This window comes from Phalangium opilio, unplaced genomic scaffold (assembly GCF_054372755.1).
Source record: "Phalangium opilio isolate 3A_F unplaced genomic scaffold, DU_Popi_V2 ptg000025l_1, whole genome shotgun sequence".
In the NCBI taxonomy this organism is placed as follows: Eukaryota; Metazoa; Arthropoda; class Arachnida; order Opiliones; family Phalangiidae; genus Phalangium; species Phalangium opilio.
In genome coordinates this window covers 4,737,937-4,756,455 of record NW_028324156.1, presented here as the reverse complement: position 1 = coordinate 4,756,455, position 18,519 = coordinate 4,737,937, and the positions used below count along the sequence as shown (strand labels likewise).

General features: G+C 35.6%; 3 protein-coding genes across 4 annotated transcripts; 1 reads left to right on the top strand and 2 right to left on the bottom strand.

The window, feature by feature from the left end:
* Positions 1-4,632, bottom strand: LOC149691927 (ATP-dependent RNA helicase DDX54). Its single transcript, XM_089869401.1, has 13 exons — positions 4,477-4,632; positions 4,278-4,422; positions 4,075-4,145; positions 3,812-4,000; positions 3,378-3,749; positions 3,179-3,310; positions 2,235-2,672; positions 1,461-1,670; positions 1,197-1,388; positions 1,012-1,133; positions 733-837; positions 458-669; positions 1-236 (listed from the first exon to the last, which is right to left on the bottom strand). The coding sequence occupies exons 1-13, from the start codon at positions 4,510-4,512 to the stop codon at positions 37-39; spliced, it is 2,424 nt and encodes an 807-aa protein (XP_089725527.1). The 5' UTR covers positions 4,513-4,632; the 3' UTR covers positions 1-36.
* A 1,461-nt stretch (positions 4,633-6,093) lies between these two features.
* Positions 6,094-16,565, top strand: phtf (putative homeodomain transcription factor). Of its 2 annotated transcripts, XM_089869395.1 has the most exons (18): positions 6,094-6,214; positions 6,301-6,689; positions 6,870-6,936; positions 7,073-7,129; positions 7,205-7,274; positions 7,856-7,952; positions 8,028-8,133; positions 8,206-8,330; positions 9,125-10,085; positions 10,150-10,290; positions 10,372-10,414; positions 11,191-11,208; positions 12,391-12,794; positions 13,210-13,341; positions 13,429-13,515; positions 13,600-13,755; positions 14,308-14,403; positions 14,490-16,565. In XM_089869395.1, the coding sequence occupies exons 3-18, from the start codon at positions 6,895-6,897 to the stop codon at positions 14,637-14,639; spliced, it is 2,685 nt and encodes an 894-aa protein (XP_089725521.1). In that variant the 5' UTR covers positions 6,094-6,214; positions 6,301-6,689; positions 6,870-6,894; the 3' UTR covers positions 14,640-16,565. The 2 variants fall into 2 exon arrangements, with proteins under 2 accessions (XP_089725521.1, XP_089725522.1); XM_089869396.1 differs by lacking the exon at positions 11,191-11,208.
* LOC149691925 (U5 small nuclear ribonucleoprotein 40 kDa protein-like) lies at positions 16,454-18,429 on the bottom strand. Its single transcript, XM_089869398.1, has 7 exons — positions 18,239-18,429; positions 18,027-18,156; positions 17,871-17,964; positions 17,393-17,802; positions 16,844-16,926; positions 16,601-16,766; positions 16,454-16,528 (listed from the first exon to the last, which is right to left on the bottom strand). The coding sequence occupies exons 1-7, from the start codon at positions 18,329-18,331 to the stop codon at positions 16,479-16,481; spliced, it is 1,026 nt and encodes a 341-aa protein (XP_089725524.1). The 5' UTR covers positions 18,332-18,429; the 3' UTR covers positions 16,454-16,478.
* Between the last annotated feature and the right edge of the window lie 90 nt (positions 18,430-18,519).

Below are 18,519 nucleotides of genomic sequence, written 5' to 3'. Positions count from 1 at the left end.
TTTTGAAACGTCAAAGAGACAACAAAAAAAAATATTTTATTTGGTAAATTTTTCTCGTTTTAACATTTTTTTCTTTTTAATTCTTCCGCCTTGAACTTTCTTGCGATGACCTTCTAATCTTTCCCTTCTATTCCTCATTTTCAGAATCTCGTCTTTCGTTTTTAATTCGCGTTTAAAATGTCTTCCCTTTCCAGATTTCGCTCCTGGCTCATCTTTATCACGTTTCTTTCCACCACCTGAAACGAAACGAACATAGTTGTGACGTCAGTCAGTGCCTAGATAAAACGTCATCACGCGCTAAGCTTTGACAGTGGGCAATCATCCATGTTTGGTACCGCTATGGCGGCGGCCTTCTATGAGCAAATAGCATGGGTGACGTCACACAAAGACGACTGAGATAGCTCTATTGTTTCGCGCATGTCCTGGAAATGAAGTAGCTATGTTCGAAACTACTTACGTCGATTATTACCAAGTCTTCCACCGAATTTTCGTCCCTCATCTTCGCTATCTGAAAGATGATCCTGTTGATCGACCTTATTCTTTTCTTTCCATTGATTATAGGCGTTTGATTTATAAGTCGCTGGGATTAAAACGCCGCTTTCCGTGCGTATTTTCTTCCGTTTGTTTTCAAAAGCGGGATCATTAACGAATTTCTTCTTCTTGCGATCCCTAATTAAGTTAATGATAAACATTTAATTGATTCCTTTAATGTTGTCCGAGGTTTTTTAATACCATTTTTTGTTGCCGGAAGATTGCGCGATTTGCGTTGATTCATCACCGTTCAAGTCCAGTATCTCTTTATTGACTTGTTTATTGAAGGATTTTTCAATTTCAAAACTGAAAATTGGTTAAAAATTAAAATTCAGTTAATTACACGTTGAAAGAGGTCAGAGGTCAAACAGAGAACAAACAAACAAACAAACCAAAAATTCAGTTAATTACACGCTGAAAGAGGTCAGAGGTCAAACAGAGAACAAACAAACAAACAAACAAACAAACAGAGAAACACACCTTTTTTCGGAATGATGATCAATTGGTTTATAGTTCAAGTAAAAGTTTTTATCCTTAAACGAGACATCTTGGTTCTGACGTTTCCTTTGAGATTTTGGTGCCATCACGTTCGAGAAGGAATTCTGTTTTTAAAAGTTTAGTTTAGTTTAGTGTTAATCAAAGATATGTTTTATCATGGGACATACTTTAATATCATCTTCGTTATCCATAAGTGGTAGTTTCTTCATAAAAGATTTCCTTAAATCCTCATCTTCGGTTTCATTTTGAAGTTTATGAGTATTTCGGGTTTTTTCAATGGCTTTCCGATGATATTCCTTTTTAACTCTCATGACCAAAGGCGCTTGACTTTTCGCCGTAGCTCCTACCTCGAAAATTGTCTAGAAAAAACGAAACAATATACTTTTTTAGTCCCCGTATCGTTCCTGAATGTTTGTAGTGTATATATATACATTTAGCGGACGATAAGATTTCATGTTCTCCAGGAACTTTGTTCTTTCGTCTTCCAATTGCGCTGTTGCCGTTTTATTTTTAAACATGGGGTGAATCCCCACGGGACTGTTCAAAATTTCCTTCATTCGTTTTGTGGATTCGTTAGACGGAGCTGGTCTGGATTTTAAATATTGTTCGTAACCGTTACTGCAAACTTTAGCCATACTTTTCTACATAAGTAGAAATGATATTAGTCAAAGGGGAAGATTGCGTTCGAAGCGAATTATATTCAGTGGTGTGCGAGTCCCGTTTTTTCGGTTTCGAGCCGAGTCCGAGTATCAAAACTAATTTCTTATCGAGTATCGAGCCGAGTCTCGAAAATGCTTTCGAGTATCGAGTATTTAGATAGTTCAAATTTTGTTTGTTCTTTCGAGTAATTATCGAGTCTCAAATATTGACTTGTCGAGTAGCAATTTTGTAAATTTCTTGAAAATAACGAATATGTTCAATTATCTAATATCTAACTAGTTCAAAAAGATTGTTAGTGATCAATTAAACATTGAACAGGTGATTTTCAAAATAAATGCTCATGAACTCATCGTCTGCTATAGTTGTAAGCCTCGGACTCGAGTATTTGTCCCGAGTATTTAAGATGTTAAAAAGCTACTCGAATCTGTCTCGAGTATCTCAATGTGTTGTTATCGAGTATCGAGTCGAGTACTCGGCTCGATACTCGAACCGAGTACTCGTACTTAACGAGTACTCGCACACCCCTGATTATATTTGATATTTACAAGCTCAATATGATTATTATGCCATAAAGTAAGAGCATCCGATTCTTCGTCTATAATGCTTTGGGGTACGGATCCGATTACGCCGCCATCTTGGGAGTCCGTTTTCGTTTTCGCGGCAATGGCTAATGGCCTTCCCAGAAATAAATGTAAGTCTAAGACGTAAGCGGTTTCATCAGGGGAAACGATGGAAAACGCGGTTCCGTCTCTCCCCGCTCTGGCAACTCTACCAACGCGATGTACGAATAGTTTAGGTTTGGCTGGGAAATTGAAATTTATGACGAAATCTAAATGAGGAATGTCTATTCCTCGGGCAGCTACATCGGTAACTAATAAAACGGTTGTTTTTCTAGCGTGAAATTTAGCGCCTTGGATTTTTCTAGCGGTTTGGTCTAAACTGCTGTAGATATAAGAACAAGGAATTTCGGCTTGTTCTAGGATCTGAAATAAATATATATATTTAATTAAGTTTTAAATTAACTTCAATTGGCCTTATTCCTGATCAACGCCACCGAGGCGTAGCGGCGACTTTTGGAACTATAATAATACGGTAGCCAATTACAGGTGGCGCTGGAGCCGATGGACTCTATTTTGAATCATGTGAATAGCCAAGGCTTAACAAGCGATATGGTTTCAAAAGTATTAAAAGTTGATTTTACCTTTCTTATTCTGTCTAATATTATGAAATAAGACTTTCGGAGTAAGTTTTCATTCGATTTTGGTCTATTTGGAGATTATTAGGTTAATAATAATTATTTAAAACATGTTTTTTGAAGTTGAAGCGGTAATAATCAAAACAGAGAAAATAACAGATCTCCATCAGAGTCCATCGACTCCAGCGCCACCTCTGATTGGCTACCGTATTATTATAGTTCCAAAAGTCGCCGCTACGCCTCGGTGGCGTTGATCAGGAATAAGGCCAATTATAGTTAATTTAATTATTTTACATCTTTAGCGTATTCCACGTGATGTTTTGTAGCGAAAAACACAACCGTAAGCTGGTTTTTCTCAATTACTTGTGTTAGTAAATGTAAAAGTATGGAAAATTTGTCTTCGGATCGACAAAAGAGATAGGCAGTCTATAAAGCAATCAATAATTAGATTAGAGATAATTTATTTTAATTACTTTTATTGCCTTTTTCGTACTTTTAGTTGATTACTAAGCTTTGTTTCAGTGTCTAATCTAATTAAAACTGGATCATTAAGACCGGCTTTAGCAAAATCAACCATTAATCGAGGTAATGTGGCGGAGAACAACAAGGTCTGACGATTTTCGGGTAATCTATGAAGAATTTCCAACAATTGATCTTGAAAACCCATTTCAAAAAGTCTATCGGCTTCGTCAAAAACAATGTATTCCACCGATGATAGTTTTAAATCCATTTCCATCACTATGTGAAGAAATCTACCGGGTGTGGCGATTAATACGTCAGGATTATCGTGAATCGCCGCAAATTGGTCGTCCATTTTGTCTCCACCCAAAACAAGAGCGTAACGGAGTCCAGTAAACTTTCCTAACTGTTAAATTAATTACATCCCGTTTTAGTTACAGTTGCCTAAGTTTTGTCACGCTAACTTACCTCTTTAGCAAATTTCATGGTTTGTTGCGCTAATTCTCTGGTTGGGGATAAAATTAAGGCTCTAGCCCCTGTTTTACTGCATCTGGTTTTGAGGCGTTGAAATAACGGTAGTAAGAAGGCGGCTGTTTTACCGCTACCTGTTCTAGCCATGGCTACTACATCTTTTCCATCCAAAATAACGGGAATTGTCTTTAAAGTATGTAATAATAATAATTTAGCTCCACAAATTTAAATTTCAGTACAAAAAACGAGTATTTAATTACTTTTCTCTGGATAGGTGTAGGTACTTTATAACCTTTTCGTAAAACTCCCTTCAGAATGGCATAAGTGAACCCTGTTTTAAAATTAATTTTATTATCGAACAGCATTTTCAATAGACTAATGGCACCCCATGTTATTTCCCCATAGAGATTAATACAGTCGAAGCCAGAGGGCTGCCATTACCTTATATTTTCATATAACATACCCATGCTTTGAAATCCCCCGGATTTCTTTTTCTTGGATTTATCCCTGAAAAGTTGGCCCAGATTTAACTCTCCCTCATCTTCATCTCCACTTTCTAATTTTTCTTCAACCTTTTTCTCATTTTCAGGTAGTTTAATCTTTTTTACCTATAAAAAAATCATTATAAATATAATACAGGCTTAAAATAATACTAAAATTACCTGTAAATTATTCTTATCTTTATTTTTTCGCTTCATTATTCAAAATATGCGCCACAAAAATGGTAAAGCCAACCAAAATACGCCAGTTGACCCCTTCTACCACGTGCTATTCCGCCCACGTGTACGTTTAAAAAAATAGCAGACAGCAATAAACGTCCAGGGATGCCAGATTGAAAACCTTCAACCCGCCAAAATCAAATTGGAAACAAGCCCAAAAAACCGCCAATCGGTATTTCGAAAAGAAGCCCAAAAACTGCCTAAGATCTAGGCTATCCTAGGAGGATGGATGGAGGATAGCTTGCCAATAGTACAGAAGTCTTACACCCATGCGTGGCAGTGTGAAAAAGTGGGCATACGCTTTAACTGCTGCCTAGCGGACGAAAATCAAATCATATTTCTTGAGTCTCCTACTCCCCCCGCCCCTTCTCTATGACCCTGAGAAAAAAATTTGAATTCTAACCGTCCGTCTGCTTCACTCTTCAGTAAGTTCAGTGTTTGGATGTCTTCTGTTCGTTTCATTTCGATTCATTAAGTTTTAATGATTAAGTAGTATTTAGTTTTAATGATAAGTAGTATTTAGTTTTAATGATAAGTAGTATTTAGTTTTAATGATAAGTAGTATTTAGTTTTAATGATAAGTAGTATTTAGTTTTAATGATAAGTAGTATTTAGTTTTAATGATAAGTAGTATTTAGTTTTAATGATAAGTAGTATTTAGTTTTAATGATAAGTAGTATTTAGTTTTAATGATAAGTAGTATTTAGTTTTAATGATAAGTAGTATTTAGTTTTAATGATAAGTAGTATTTAGTTTTAATGATAAGTAGTATTTAGTTTTAATGATAAGTAGTATTTAGTTTTAATGATAAGTAGTATTTAGTTTTAATGATAAGTAGTATTTAGTTTTAATGATAAGTAGTATTTAGTTTTAATGATAAGTAGTATTTAGTTTTAATGATAAGTAGTATTTAGTTTTAATGATAAGTAGTATTTAGTTTTAATGATAAGTAGTATTTAGTTTTAATGATAAGTAGTATTTAGTTTTAATGATAAGTAGTATTTAGTTTTAATGATAAGTAGTATTTAGTTTTAATGATAAGTAGTATTTAGTTTTAATGATAAGTAGTATTTAGTTTTAATGATAAGTAGTATTTAGTTAAGTATAGTTAAGTGGAAGAATGAAGTATCCGAAGGAAGTCCGAACTAGCAGAAAACGTTTATCCAAAAAAAAAAACAATCCTTGGAAATAACTAACAAAGCGCTCGATAGGTGGTGCCACTATCTTATGCCCACCTTTTTACACTGCCAATCATGGCGCACCCGCTCAGCTCTCTTTTCCCCTCCCGGAACGAGTTCCATCCTCCTAGGGCTATCCAGCCCAAAAACAAGCCAAAATTTTATCGTGAAAACTTGAAATTTGTTTTTCTTTTAGAAATTTCAATGCATAAATTGCATATTCTATACTGACACCATTTTTAAAACCCAAAACAAAATGAAACCATTTTATTTAATCATGAATTGACGAATTATAAGCCGCTCAAAAGGTTTGACAGCACCATTTGTCAGTTTTTTGGGAATTCTAATGATCTTCGCCTATTGGCGGTATATTTAAGTACAGAAAGCCAAAGAAAAATCCCGACAAGCCCAATTTCCAGCCAACAGCCAACCCTTTTATTTCCAGCCAATATTTTTGAGAAGAAGCCCAATTGGCGGGCTTTCCAGCCCAATATGGCAACCCTGTAAACGTCCTATATGAAAATAGAAACTAGCGCCAATAGTAGCTTCCACTATAGTTTCCAATACTCCTTGCTTTTTTATTATTCAGAATGTGCGCCACGAAAATGGTGAAAGCACGAAAATACGCCACTTGACCCCGTCAACCACGTGGTATTAAAGTTCGCGCAGTAGCAGACGGCATCGAATAAAAATCTGAAAATGGAAACCAGTGCGGAAACTAACAATAGCTATAGGCATTAACCTACAATAGCTTCCGATACAGGTATCATTATCAATCATCCTGGCATTTTGGATCGTTGGAAAGTGCGTAGGTTGTTTCAGTCTGTCTGTCGGCGCGGGACTTCTTTGGGTCGGAAGTATTTTCGGGATGTGTAATTAATTAGCAGTGAGAATAATGTTAAATTATTGCAATGATATTAATATATTAGTGTTTTAATTTAATGTATCAATAACCGGGCGACGTGATATTTCGGAAAAGTAAGTGTGTTTTGCGTGTTACAAGTTGTGTTACGCTAAGCCTTGGCTTTGTCAAAAAATCCATGCGATTCACATTCATCATCAATCATCATGCAAATGAATCGAATGATGGGCGCCTTGCAGTCTGGCACCGTCAATGCATGAGTGCAATTGTTTCAGGATTTTGTTCGTTTAATTCAGGTAAAAATTGGAATGCGAATTGGTCATGAGTGTACTCGGCGCTGCATTACATTGGTATCAAAAGAAGGTAAGTGTTATTTTTTTTATATGAAAAATTCTTTTTATCGGAGAGTGGTAGGGGAAACGAAAAAACTTTACTGCCACATTAAAGAATTAATTGTTGGCATGGTTAGGGTTAAATTTAGTCATTAAATAATTTATAGATCGGTGCTTATGATAAACAATTATGGGAAAGGTCCGTTGAACAGCATATTTTAAGAGTGAGTTTCTCTGTTTAATGTTAGCTACGAGTGGTTAAGATAAACCAGAAAATTCCCCGATTTTTTTTTTGTTAGAATGTAGATGAATTGCCCAAAAAATCTGCCAAATTAAAACCAGAACTAATTGACGTTGACCTTGTAAGAGGTCAGTATTCTTCCTTAATTTTTCAACCCCCATTTTCCTCTTTAAAGGGAGGGTGTAGTAGAAAATCAAGTGATTTTTTATCGATTCTTCTACTGATTATAAGACCAGTCTGCATAGTGGAACATTCAGGAAATACCAGCTCCGAATGATTTTAAAATTCAAATTAGGTTCAGATTTTAAGGATAATTTGAAACAAGCCCCTCTGACCAATCGCGTGACGCCCTGCCTTCCTGTTAACAAAGTTCTCGTGGCATGCTCCGTGTCTCGCGCCACGATTGTCACGTCGCGCGCCTAATTTTATCAAATCTCGTGATAAATTTCATTCGACACGGAACGTGCCACGAGAATTTTTTTAATAAAAAGGCAGGGCGTTACGCGATTGGTCGGAGGTCCTTATTTAAAATTATCCTTAAAATCTGAACCTAATTTGAATTTTAAAATCATTCGGAGCTGGTATTTCCTGAATGTTTCACTATGCAGACTGGTCTTATAATTAGTAGAAGAATCGATAAAAATCACTTGATTTTCCACTTCACCCTCCCTTTAACTAGTTAGTATAATATTGCGCGATATCTGTTTAGGTTCTACTTTTCCTAAAGCTAAACCTCAAAAAGGTTGGATAGCCACAACTTCTATTGGGGTGTGGCGTGTTCTTTTATTACCTATTTATTGCTCATGGTAAATTAAACACCTGTTAATTTGACTCGTCATTGAAAATTCTTGTTATACGCAATTAATCTTATCAATAATTAGGTGGAAGAAACAAACTTCCAAACCAGTTTGTTTTGGCATTTTAGTTTTGTATTTTCTACAAATAGGAATATTATTTTTATACTTTTCCGCTAACGATGATTTTCAGGTAATTAAATAAAGGGGGGGTTTATGATCTATCTTGAAGTATGTGTAGATGATCTTTGACCTTTTAAAATAGGATGTGTCAACTTACGAAGTTATGACCCCCGTAGTTATGATGATTGTTTTGGGGGTTGTACATTCTCAAATTGTAGCGACAGTTTCATCAAAAAATAGTCATAAATCAGTTTGCAGATCAAAAAGGTTAATATGAAAAGATAATTTCGGATAACGTAACATTATACCTTAAAAGAACGGCCTCTTTCTGAATATAGAAGGAAAAATATTAAAAAATAAATAAATGATCTCTTATTACAAAATAATTAGCATTTAATTAGTCTTAAAAATAATCAAGGACTAATGCGCCATAGAGTAATTTCTTTCCCATATAGGGTGTTTCCGCCAGAGTAAAAAGGGGGAAGAAATAGGGGGCGAAAACCGGTTTTCAGGGGATGTCAATAGGGCGTCCTAACGTGGCCAGAGCGGGGAGCCGGCAAGGGGAGAGGAAAGGGGGAAGGTAACTTGACGTCACGCGCAAAGACCCTATACGGCAACGTCATAACCCTCCATCTCTTACCTTAGTGATATCCCCCTTCCCTTCCCTTCCGGGGGCAAACAGTATTCTCTAGTACAAAGTTGCCCCTAACGTAGGGGAGACACAGTTCACTCCCCCTCTCAACCGAAATTACTCTATTGCTTTAGTGGTGTCTGCTAAACCGAACCTCTTACTCCTATGGGATTGGTTGAATTCTTACAGGCTGAGAGAGGTAAGGTAGGTTCGGTTTAGCAGACAAGCCACTAAACCAATGGCGGATAGCACAGTAGTAGTCCTCGATTGTTTTTAAGACTAATTAAATACTAATTATTTTGTAATAAGAGTTCATTTATTTATTTTTTAATATTTTTCCTTTTATACTTAATGTATAATGTTATGTCACCTGAACTTTACCTTTAACGTAGTAAACTTACAAAAGTTAACACGGTAACGCTCACTTTAGGAAAAGATTGAAACGTAAATATCGTATCGCGTTTGAAACGAATAAAGAATCTTCAAAATCTTCTCCCGAAACGGCGTCGGAAGAGAAATTAAATCAAAACTCTAAAAATAATGCGACGGAGATAAATACAAACGATAATCTCAATTTACCAATTCGTAAAAACTCTGACGAAGAAAGTGGATTAGATAGTCTCGATTTTGCTCAATCGAATGACGTTGAAACTCAAAACGTTCTCGAAAATCATTTTCACGATGAAAAACAATTAAGCAAATTATTTTCAAAGACTTCTTTATCGGAATGTGAAAATCCCGGTGGCGGTGATAGGACCGCGGAGAATAACTTAAACGTTAGGTTTGTTAATGGGGATGACCAAAAAGATCTAAATGAGGAAAACGTTACTGCTGAAAAACGTCAACCATTCGAAAACCGTGAAAATTCAAACTTAAAAAAGGGAGAATTGGTAAATGGACAGTACGAAAAGATGGATAAAGAAACGGCGGAAGCTAGTTCCGGAGAGGAATATTTCGTAGCTCGTCATAAGAAATCAAATTTATTAGAAGCATCTCAGGATCAATCTCATCATAACACTCCAAATCATCGCAGACGCAATTCGGTTTACGGAAACAAATTACGTTCCAGCGCTGAGAGACAAATATTCCCCCTTTATTGGAGAAGGTTTTCCGATTTTGGGAATAAACCCGAGAGATTACCAGCGAATTTGATGGAAAGAAGCGGTCTAGCTAGTACATTAAGGAGATTATCGGATGGGTGCTCGTTAAATAGAAGGTCCGTTCCTAGAGAGAACCCGTTAACCACCAATTTTGGTGGTGGTGGTGGTGGTGGACCAAACGCGAAACGATTAATGAATCAAGGCGTACCATTGATGACGCCAAATAGAGGGGAACCTCTTTACAGTTCCTGCGAATCTGACGGAGATACCACACCAACTACACCTAATAAAGTACGTTAGGTACACTTAAGCAGCTAGGGGGAAGCGGAACAGTCAATGATATCTTTGTCCGTAGCCCCAAACATCCGACATGGAATGGCCAATCATAACTAACACGGATTGCAATAGTGACAGCACTGATTCGGCCGAAAGTGACCAAGACGATGGTAACGTCTCAACCTACGAAGATCAAACGAACCAAGAAGAGAATCAAGAAGTATGTCAAACACTGAGGAGAAATTTAAAAAAATCATGCCAAATTAAAGTTTCATGGAAACTAATTTTAATTTTTTTCAAGGCCACCGGTCATTTCTTGAGTCCTTACAGTGGATCTGATAAAGGTGAACCATAGCTACTTTTGAATCCCAACCTATAACTTAGTTACTTAGGCCATTAATTAAAGTAGAAAGAACGTAATACATTGATAAAAATTGCCCTCTTTAGTATTTGCAATCTGTTAACTTGCAGAATGGCTTGAATTCTTTTTATTTTTTTCCTGGGTTTATTCTGCTGTAGTTTTTGGGCAATTTTATTTCATTTTTTTTCTCTTGACTTTTGATGGAAGTTACGCTCTGTCCCTTTTCTTCCGGGAGTGCATATAGGGTAATGACAGATCCCGAATTCCCGACTTTTGGCTGTATGGGGAAATAACACGAGGTGCCATTAGTATATTCTGTTCAGGCTTATTCGCACTTATAAGCTACAAATCAGTCTTCACATCGCGTACTTTAAAATTTACGCAGTTTCACCAAGAATTTATGAACGTAACTTAGAAAAAATACCTTTTGCACAGTATCTGTACTTTAGAATAGACCCCTTGGGGTTGGCTTGTACTTTGAATAGATTGGCAATGGATTGTTTCGTTAAACACTAACTATGACACGCACATTTACATATCATATCCCCCCTAATATTTTTCTAAAAAGTAAAAAAACACAACACGAATGCTTCCCAAACCCTCAGAAATTATCCCTCGATTGGTATCTTTCTCATTTATCCCTAATTGACAGACCTGACATTTTTTTTTTATTTGGGAACATTATATTAAAAAAATAAATAACAAAATAGAAAATAGAGATATATTTTTTGTGATTTTTAATTTTTGCCTGTTTTTTAGGGAGGTGTTCAACCAAAGGTAGTTTTTTTATGTTTTTAAAATTTTTATAATTTTAATTTCATTTCCCTTGCCGCCAATTAATTAATTAATTAATTTACTTAACGGGAAGCTAGCTCTCTTTCTCTACCTTTCTATATATGCTTTTCTTTTCATTTAAAACTCCTCTTTTGCTTAGATTGAATTGCAATGGCTTAATTTCAATTTGCATGAATTTTCATTTCCCCATTCTTCGGAAACCAATCTCTCTCCGCATGTCCATCTAAATTTTCCTCTATCGCACTTTGCATGTGTTTTTTTTTCCCATTTTCTTCTCCTTTCAGAACTTAGAACCCAATTGAACAGTTCGCCTTTTTTCTCTATCTTTCGCTCGCACCTATTTGAAACTGATAATATAAATTTGTTTACGATTTTTAGGCATATTTTAATTACATAATTACGACGGGAAAAAGGCATACATATACTATACAATATTGAATTTTGAAAAAAAAAAAAAAAAACCTTTCCTTAACAATATTAGCATAAGTTTATAAGATATGTTCCATCTATAAGTATACTTCGTAATAGAGCTATTTCAGTGGGGGAAAAATTTCGTCTGCTACGAAAATTGGGCCTGCCTTTGAGTGTAGAGGGCGGCCATTTTGTGAGGGTTTCTCTATGGGCAAATAGCATTGGTGACGTAGCCATTACCCCCTCTGAAATAGCTCTATACTAGAGACTTGACTAAGAGCCAAGGTCTGTAAATGCGCAAAAAATTGCACTATTGGACTAAGAGCTAGTTCGAGGACTGCCATCTTCCTATTTAGTCTGTACTAAGCCTTTGACAGCGCCCAGTCACCAGGCGTCTTCGCTTTACCTCTAATCTATGACCTACTTCAATCACTTCATGACAAGTTCCAGTTCGTAACCAGTGACAAACTTATAGATGAACATATCTTATAAACCTATGATATTAGCGTAGTATTTTATTTATTAATTTTAAAAACTATGGTACTTGGATAAGTAATTAATGAACTGTTTGCCGCTAACTGCTAAATCATTTTTGCTTCAAAAAAATAATTTTTTTTTTTTTTTTAATATTTCGTAATATTTTTTCTTCTACGCAATGCGCTTCGAAATATTCTATTCCTTTTTCTGTATTTTTGTTGTGCGTCGATCGTATCTCGTATCCTATTCCTTATTCATTTTCCCCCGAATACAAAGTGAGCTGTACAATCTGGGAACGTAACGAATGCAAGAAAGTGGATTTAACAGTCTTGGACATCAGTTCGGCCATTATTGTTAAAGTCGATTCGTTATCTCATAGTTCGGAGTATTTAATAGTTGGACTTTTATGCGCTCTCATCTTGGCTATGTTGCCCGTTTTATTTCGTTTAAATTGCGTCGTACTGAGAGACGATACTTTACAAGATGTTGCCAGCGAAGTTCTACTGTTTACCATTCCAACACCGGATATGGTTGCAAAATTGGCGCTAAAATTGCAAGAAGCGTTATTGGGATCGTCTTTTAGAAGCAAAATTGTCGTTTGCGGCGCATTATTAGAGAGATACACTCTCAGCGCTATTTATTTCTTTCTGTTGGCCGTTGCTGAGAGAACGTTCAAACAAGTTAGTGTTTTATACGACCAAGAAGTTATATCAGTATCTCAGAGAGAAGGTATAAGATGCCTTTGTATTCGCGCCAGGCCATAGTCCCAGTCCCCCTTTCAAAATACAAGGGGGGGGGGGTAAAAGGAGGCCGGGCTATTTCGCTGCCTCTCCTCAGTCGGAAAATAAGACTGTAATTTTCGTCACTCGCGTCGTCGCGCTGACGTGAGTTTTCAAGAACCAATGAGATGCTGGTTGTGATTTAGAGACGGGGATTAACTCCGGACCTACTATACATTTGGACTGGAGATAAAGCTGCTGGAAATCTGGCGAATTTATACCTTCTCTCTGAGATATTAGATATAACTTCTTGTACGACTCAAAGAGACATAAAGGGAACGCGGCTCAAAGTATATGATTTATTACTTATCATTAGCGGTTTCTTTACGCCAAACATTTTTGTCACTTAACATCGGCTAGACGAGCTCGAAGGTCTGAATTACCTCATTTTCGTTTGAACAAAGTTAGAAATATCAAAACGTGGCTTTCAGTACGATCCTATTTAAAAGTAAGAAGATTCTTTCGTCTCTTTCCCAAAGTTAGACCTTCCAATACCATACCATACCATTTCATTTCATTTCTTATGCGTACGTAGAAACACGGACCCGAACGATCGGTGGATGTTATTGTTTCAACCGCATTCGTGTTAATAGTTTGCCTACTATCATTTCTTTGCGTTCAAGTAGGTTACTACTCCCTTCAATATCTCTCTCTCTGTCCTAAACCATGTTAACGGGTAATTGTTATACATTGACGTGACGTACAGTTACTGAAAGGAAACCAACAATTCGTGGACCGATTATATTGTTGGGAGATTGTCTTTTGGTGTATCGCTTTGGGTTTATTTCTAATGCGATTCATGATACTCGGGTCAAAGATAAATAAGAAATATCGAAATTTATCAGCGTTAACGACGGAACAAGTAATGACGTTGAGGGTTTTGTGCAGTGGTGTGCGAGTCCCGTTTTTTCGCTTTCGAGCCGAGTCCGAGTATCGAAACTAATTTCTTATCGAGTATCGAGCCGAGTCTCAAAAATGCTTTCGAGTATCGAGTATTTAGATAGGTCAAATTTTGGTTCTTTCGAGTAATTATCGAGTCTCAAATATTGACTTGTCAAGTAGCAATTTTGTAAATTTCTTGAAAATAACGAAGATGTTCAATTATCTAATATCTAACTAGTTCAAAAAGATTGTTAGTGATCAATTAAACCTTGAACAGGTGATTTTCAAAATAAATGCTCATGAACTCATCGTCTGCTATAGTTGTAAGCCTCGGATTCGAGTATTTGTCGAGTATTTAAGATGTTAAAAAGCTACTCGAATCTGTCTCGAGTATCTCAATGTGTTGTTATCGACTATCGAGTCGAGTACTCGGCTCGATACTCGAACCGAGTACTCGAACTTAACGAGTACTCGCACACCCCTGGTTTTGTGTTTTTTTGGGGGCTGAAGCTTAAAATATAAATCGTTCTAGATTAATTTATATTTGCACATGGAACAAAAGCCACATAAGAAAGAAGAGTTGATGTTAGCCAATAATGTTCTCAAACTCGCCATAGATTTGTTGAAGGTAAGATTAGAAAAAATGTGATGTGTTTTAGTGTTTGTTTGTTTGTTTGTTTGCCTTGTAAATTTTGCAATAACATTTTAATTTAGGAACTGGAAGGACCCTTTAAAATTTCCGGTTTACGTGCCAATCCTTATCTTTACAACGTAACAAAAGTTGTCGTTCTATCGGCGTTTTCGGCTGTTTTAACTGAACTTTTAGGTTTTAAACTTAAATTGTACAACATTAAGATTAAGTGAGTTCAATCTGCGAGCGTCAATTCGTCCCCCCCCCTTCCTTCATATTTAATTGTTTTCTCATCGCATATATACGTAAATTAGAGTTTATAGATCAAATTAGGCGTCAATTATAATTATAACGAATTTTCCCTCCTCCTAGAACCTGATGGAATAATTATACGAATAATCAGGTATTTTTTAATTTATTCTGTGATATGGGGATTTAGTTTATCGAAGGATCTTCATTTTTGCGTTAATGATGTGCAATTTATAGAATATCGTTTAATTTAGTCTCCCCCACTTCTATCAAATGATCTATTTAGATTTAATTCCTTGTAGGAATGTTTTTTCACTCATTCAAGGCTTGGTAATGAGTCTTGAGCGTAAACGTTACATTACAAATTAAAAGTGCAAAACGGTATGTGAAAAACACCAAATGCAAATAGCGTTTGAAAAACAAAAGTACCGCAGTTTAAAAGTGGATTCTAAAGAATTATTTTGATCAGAAAAAGAAAGGCATATTTTTGATGATACGGAGAGAGAAAGAAAGGTTTTCGAATGTTTTCCAAAAAAGAAATAATTAATAGTTTGAAGAAATTGAAAAAAACCAAATATCGATCGTGTTAAAGAGTTTTAAATTAAATTATGAAAAAAAAAGCTCTCTTAGAGAAAATTAATTGTTTAGATAAAAGCAAGAAGTGATATCTAGTTTATTAGGGAGAAGGTATAAGATGCCTTTGTATTCGCGTTCCATACCATAGTCCCAGTCCCCCTTTCAAAATACAAGGGGGGACGTAAAAGGAGAAGCCGGGCTATTTCGCAGCCTCTCCTCAGTCGGAAAATATGACTGTAATTTTCGTCATTCGCGTCGCCGTTCTGACGTGAGTTTTCAAGAACCAATGAGATGCATGCTGGTTGTAATTCAGAGGCGGGGGGGGGGGGATTAACTCCGGACCTACTATACGTTTGAACCGGAGATAAAGCTGCTGGAAATGTAGCGTATTTATACACCTTCTCCCTAGTAGAATAGATATCACTTCTTGATAAAATTGGGTGTTTGTAGATAATTAATAATTATTATAATAGAGATAAATCTTAATTAACATATCAGGCTTTTTGATGCCCGTTCTGATTGTTAAGAAGTATTTAATTTTTTTAGTTTAGAAACTTTAGAAGATTCTAAGTAAAATCTAAAGATTTAGAAAGCATTTAGAAAAATAATATTTAACTTATAAAAGAAATTAAATTAAAATAGCGGAGGATATTTTTAAGTTCCTTTTTTCGGTGCAATATCAATTATAACTAGCCCAACATTATTATATCAGCAATTACACTACACTACACTATAAGCAATTACGGTAAGAAGCTTTTAAAGTTAGAAAGAAAAAAAAGACCTTAATTGCATTTAAATTAAATATAATAATATACTAATTAACTTATTCTTCATTCATCAAGACTTGTTTGATGATTCATTTATTTTTATTCACTCACTCAAGTTTTAATTCCAATCAATAATTGCTCAAATAATTATAAACTTAATTAAAGCTTAATTAAAATATTTATTTTTTAACCTTCATTTAGGGTTAGGAAGGTTCAATGTATGATTGCCTAGTTAAATAATTATTGCAATTGCCAATTGCCATTTGCCAGTTTCGTTTTTGCGCAAAATTAAAAAGAAATAACGACAAAAACTGCGTTAAAAAACAGATTTTTTTTTATTTATTCAATTTCACCCAAATACAATTGTTTATCGCTTGAACCTGAAAATAATAATTGCAATTGCCAATTGCCAGTTGTGTTTAAGCGCGAAATTAAAAAGAAATAACAGCAAAAACTGCGTTAAAAAACTAATTTTTTTTTTTATTCAATTTCACCCAAATACAATTGTTTATCGCTTGAACCTGATAAAACTGAAAATAAAAGAAGAAAAATTATGAAATTAGCAAAGGTAATTAATGGAATACGCGTTAATTAATATTTACTAATAGGTTCTGTGGGATGAAAATCAACTTCATTAACAGATCCATTATGTCCTGGTAATTTATAAATTATTTTACGCGTTGTTGTATCCCAAATGTAAACGAAACGATCAGCGGAACCAGCAGCAACTCTGCTGCCATTAGGGGACCAACTACATCTTAAAAGATTCTAAAAAAGGTAAATAATAATTATGGTTAGTATTTAATTAATTGCAGTAATTAGCTAAGCTGATTAACTTAAAGTACTTTTTCAAAATTATGTTGATGTCCTTGCATTATTTTAACACAACGTTCTTGAGGAGCGAATGGTCTAACATCCCATATTCTTACTGTTTTAAAAATGTCGTCTATTTAGTATTAACAGAAGGGGATAATAGAAGAAGGATGACACTCTGTATCCTCTTAATGCTTTAGTTATGTAACGTCATTCTTCCCAGGCTCACCCTTTTAGTTTGCTTTTCCGCTCATCAAACTACAAATGGGCATCGCACTGTAAAGTGAATTCTATCGTTGTTTGGCACTAAATCCCCAGCAATCATCCCACAAACCTTGATTGTCTTGACGAGGGACAAAAATGCTCAAGCACGTCTTGCCAAATATTTAAACGCTAATAGAGTAATGATGAGGGAACTATTTATCGTGTATGTGATTCGGTTTAGTAACCTTGCTCTAAATGTTCCGATGTTGGGAAGAGTGACGTTACACTTACCCCGCTTTGTGGTACACTTCTCTCGAGGAGAAGTATTATATACTTCTGGTATTAATTATATTTAGATTAAAGTAATTAATAATTACGCGTGTTATCCATAGAATTTGATAAGACATAGGATCCATCCGGACTCAGGGCCAAACCAGTTACAGTGTCCAAATGTCCAGTCATTTTGTAAAGAACTCCGTTCTTTCTCATATCCCAGACTTTAATGGTGTTATCAATTCCCCCGACTATTATTTGCTCAGCTGTATCGTTAAACGTTATGGCAGTAACTTGGTAAGTTTCTTGGAAGTTCTGAATGGCTCCCCGTTTCCTGGCATCCCATAACTTAATTGTGCAATCATCACTCCCACTACATATTAATTGCGGTCCCCTTCTTGCCACATTGCAACAATTAACGTAGGATGTGTGTCCCCTCATTTTTTTTAGTCTAGCTCCAACTTCTACGTCCCACATACTAACAGTTTTGTCTGTTGAGGCGCTAAATAGGTTGCTGTGGTAGAGAAATAAATAACATTAATGATATATGAGTTTTTCATGTCATTTGATTAACTTAATTACGTTCCATCTGTTGAGAAATGAATGTCTAATACTGCTCCTGTATGCCCAGTTAAAACTGCGTAGTTTTCACACTCCCCATAGGTATTCCAAAAGACTAAAACAGCTTAGTTTAGTGACTAGACTTCAATTAAGTGTCAGGGGATATAATTTTATTACATATTTGACGTTCATATCCAGCTGAAGCAAGCATGGTACCATCTGGGTGAAATTTGCTGCAGTATATTTCTCCCATGTGTCCTGTAAGAAGCATAATAGGTGCTTCGAGGCTGGATGTTCTCGGTGGGCCCTTTAAATTAATTAATATTTAAATAACGGATAATAAACAAGCGTTGCTTCCTAAGCCTTGGTTTGATTTTATGTTTACTTACATTTCGGGTGTCAAATTGAATTAATTCGTTCCTGGGACGTTTAGAAACGGGTACTAAAATACCGTCTTCAGGTTTACGTTTGAAATTTTCCATCGAAATTACGATTAATTAGTAATTAAATTGAATAACCGAAACTCTGTCCACACTCCCTGTATTTGAAAATTTAAGCAGACTACTTATCTTGCTCGACAGGGATGCCAGATTGAAAACCTTCAACCCGCCAAAATCAAATTGGAAACAAGCCCAATAAACCGCCAATCGGTGTTTCGAAAAGAAGCCCA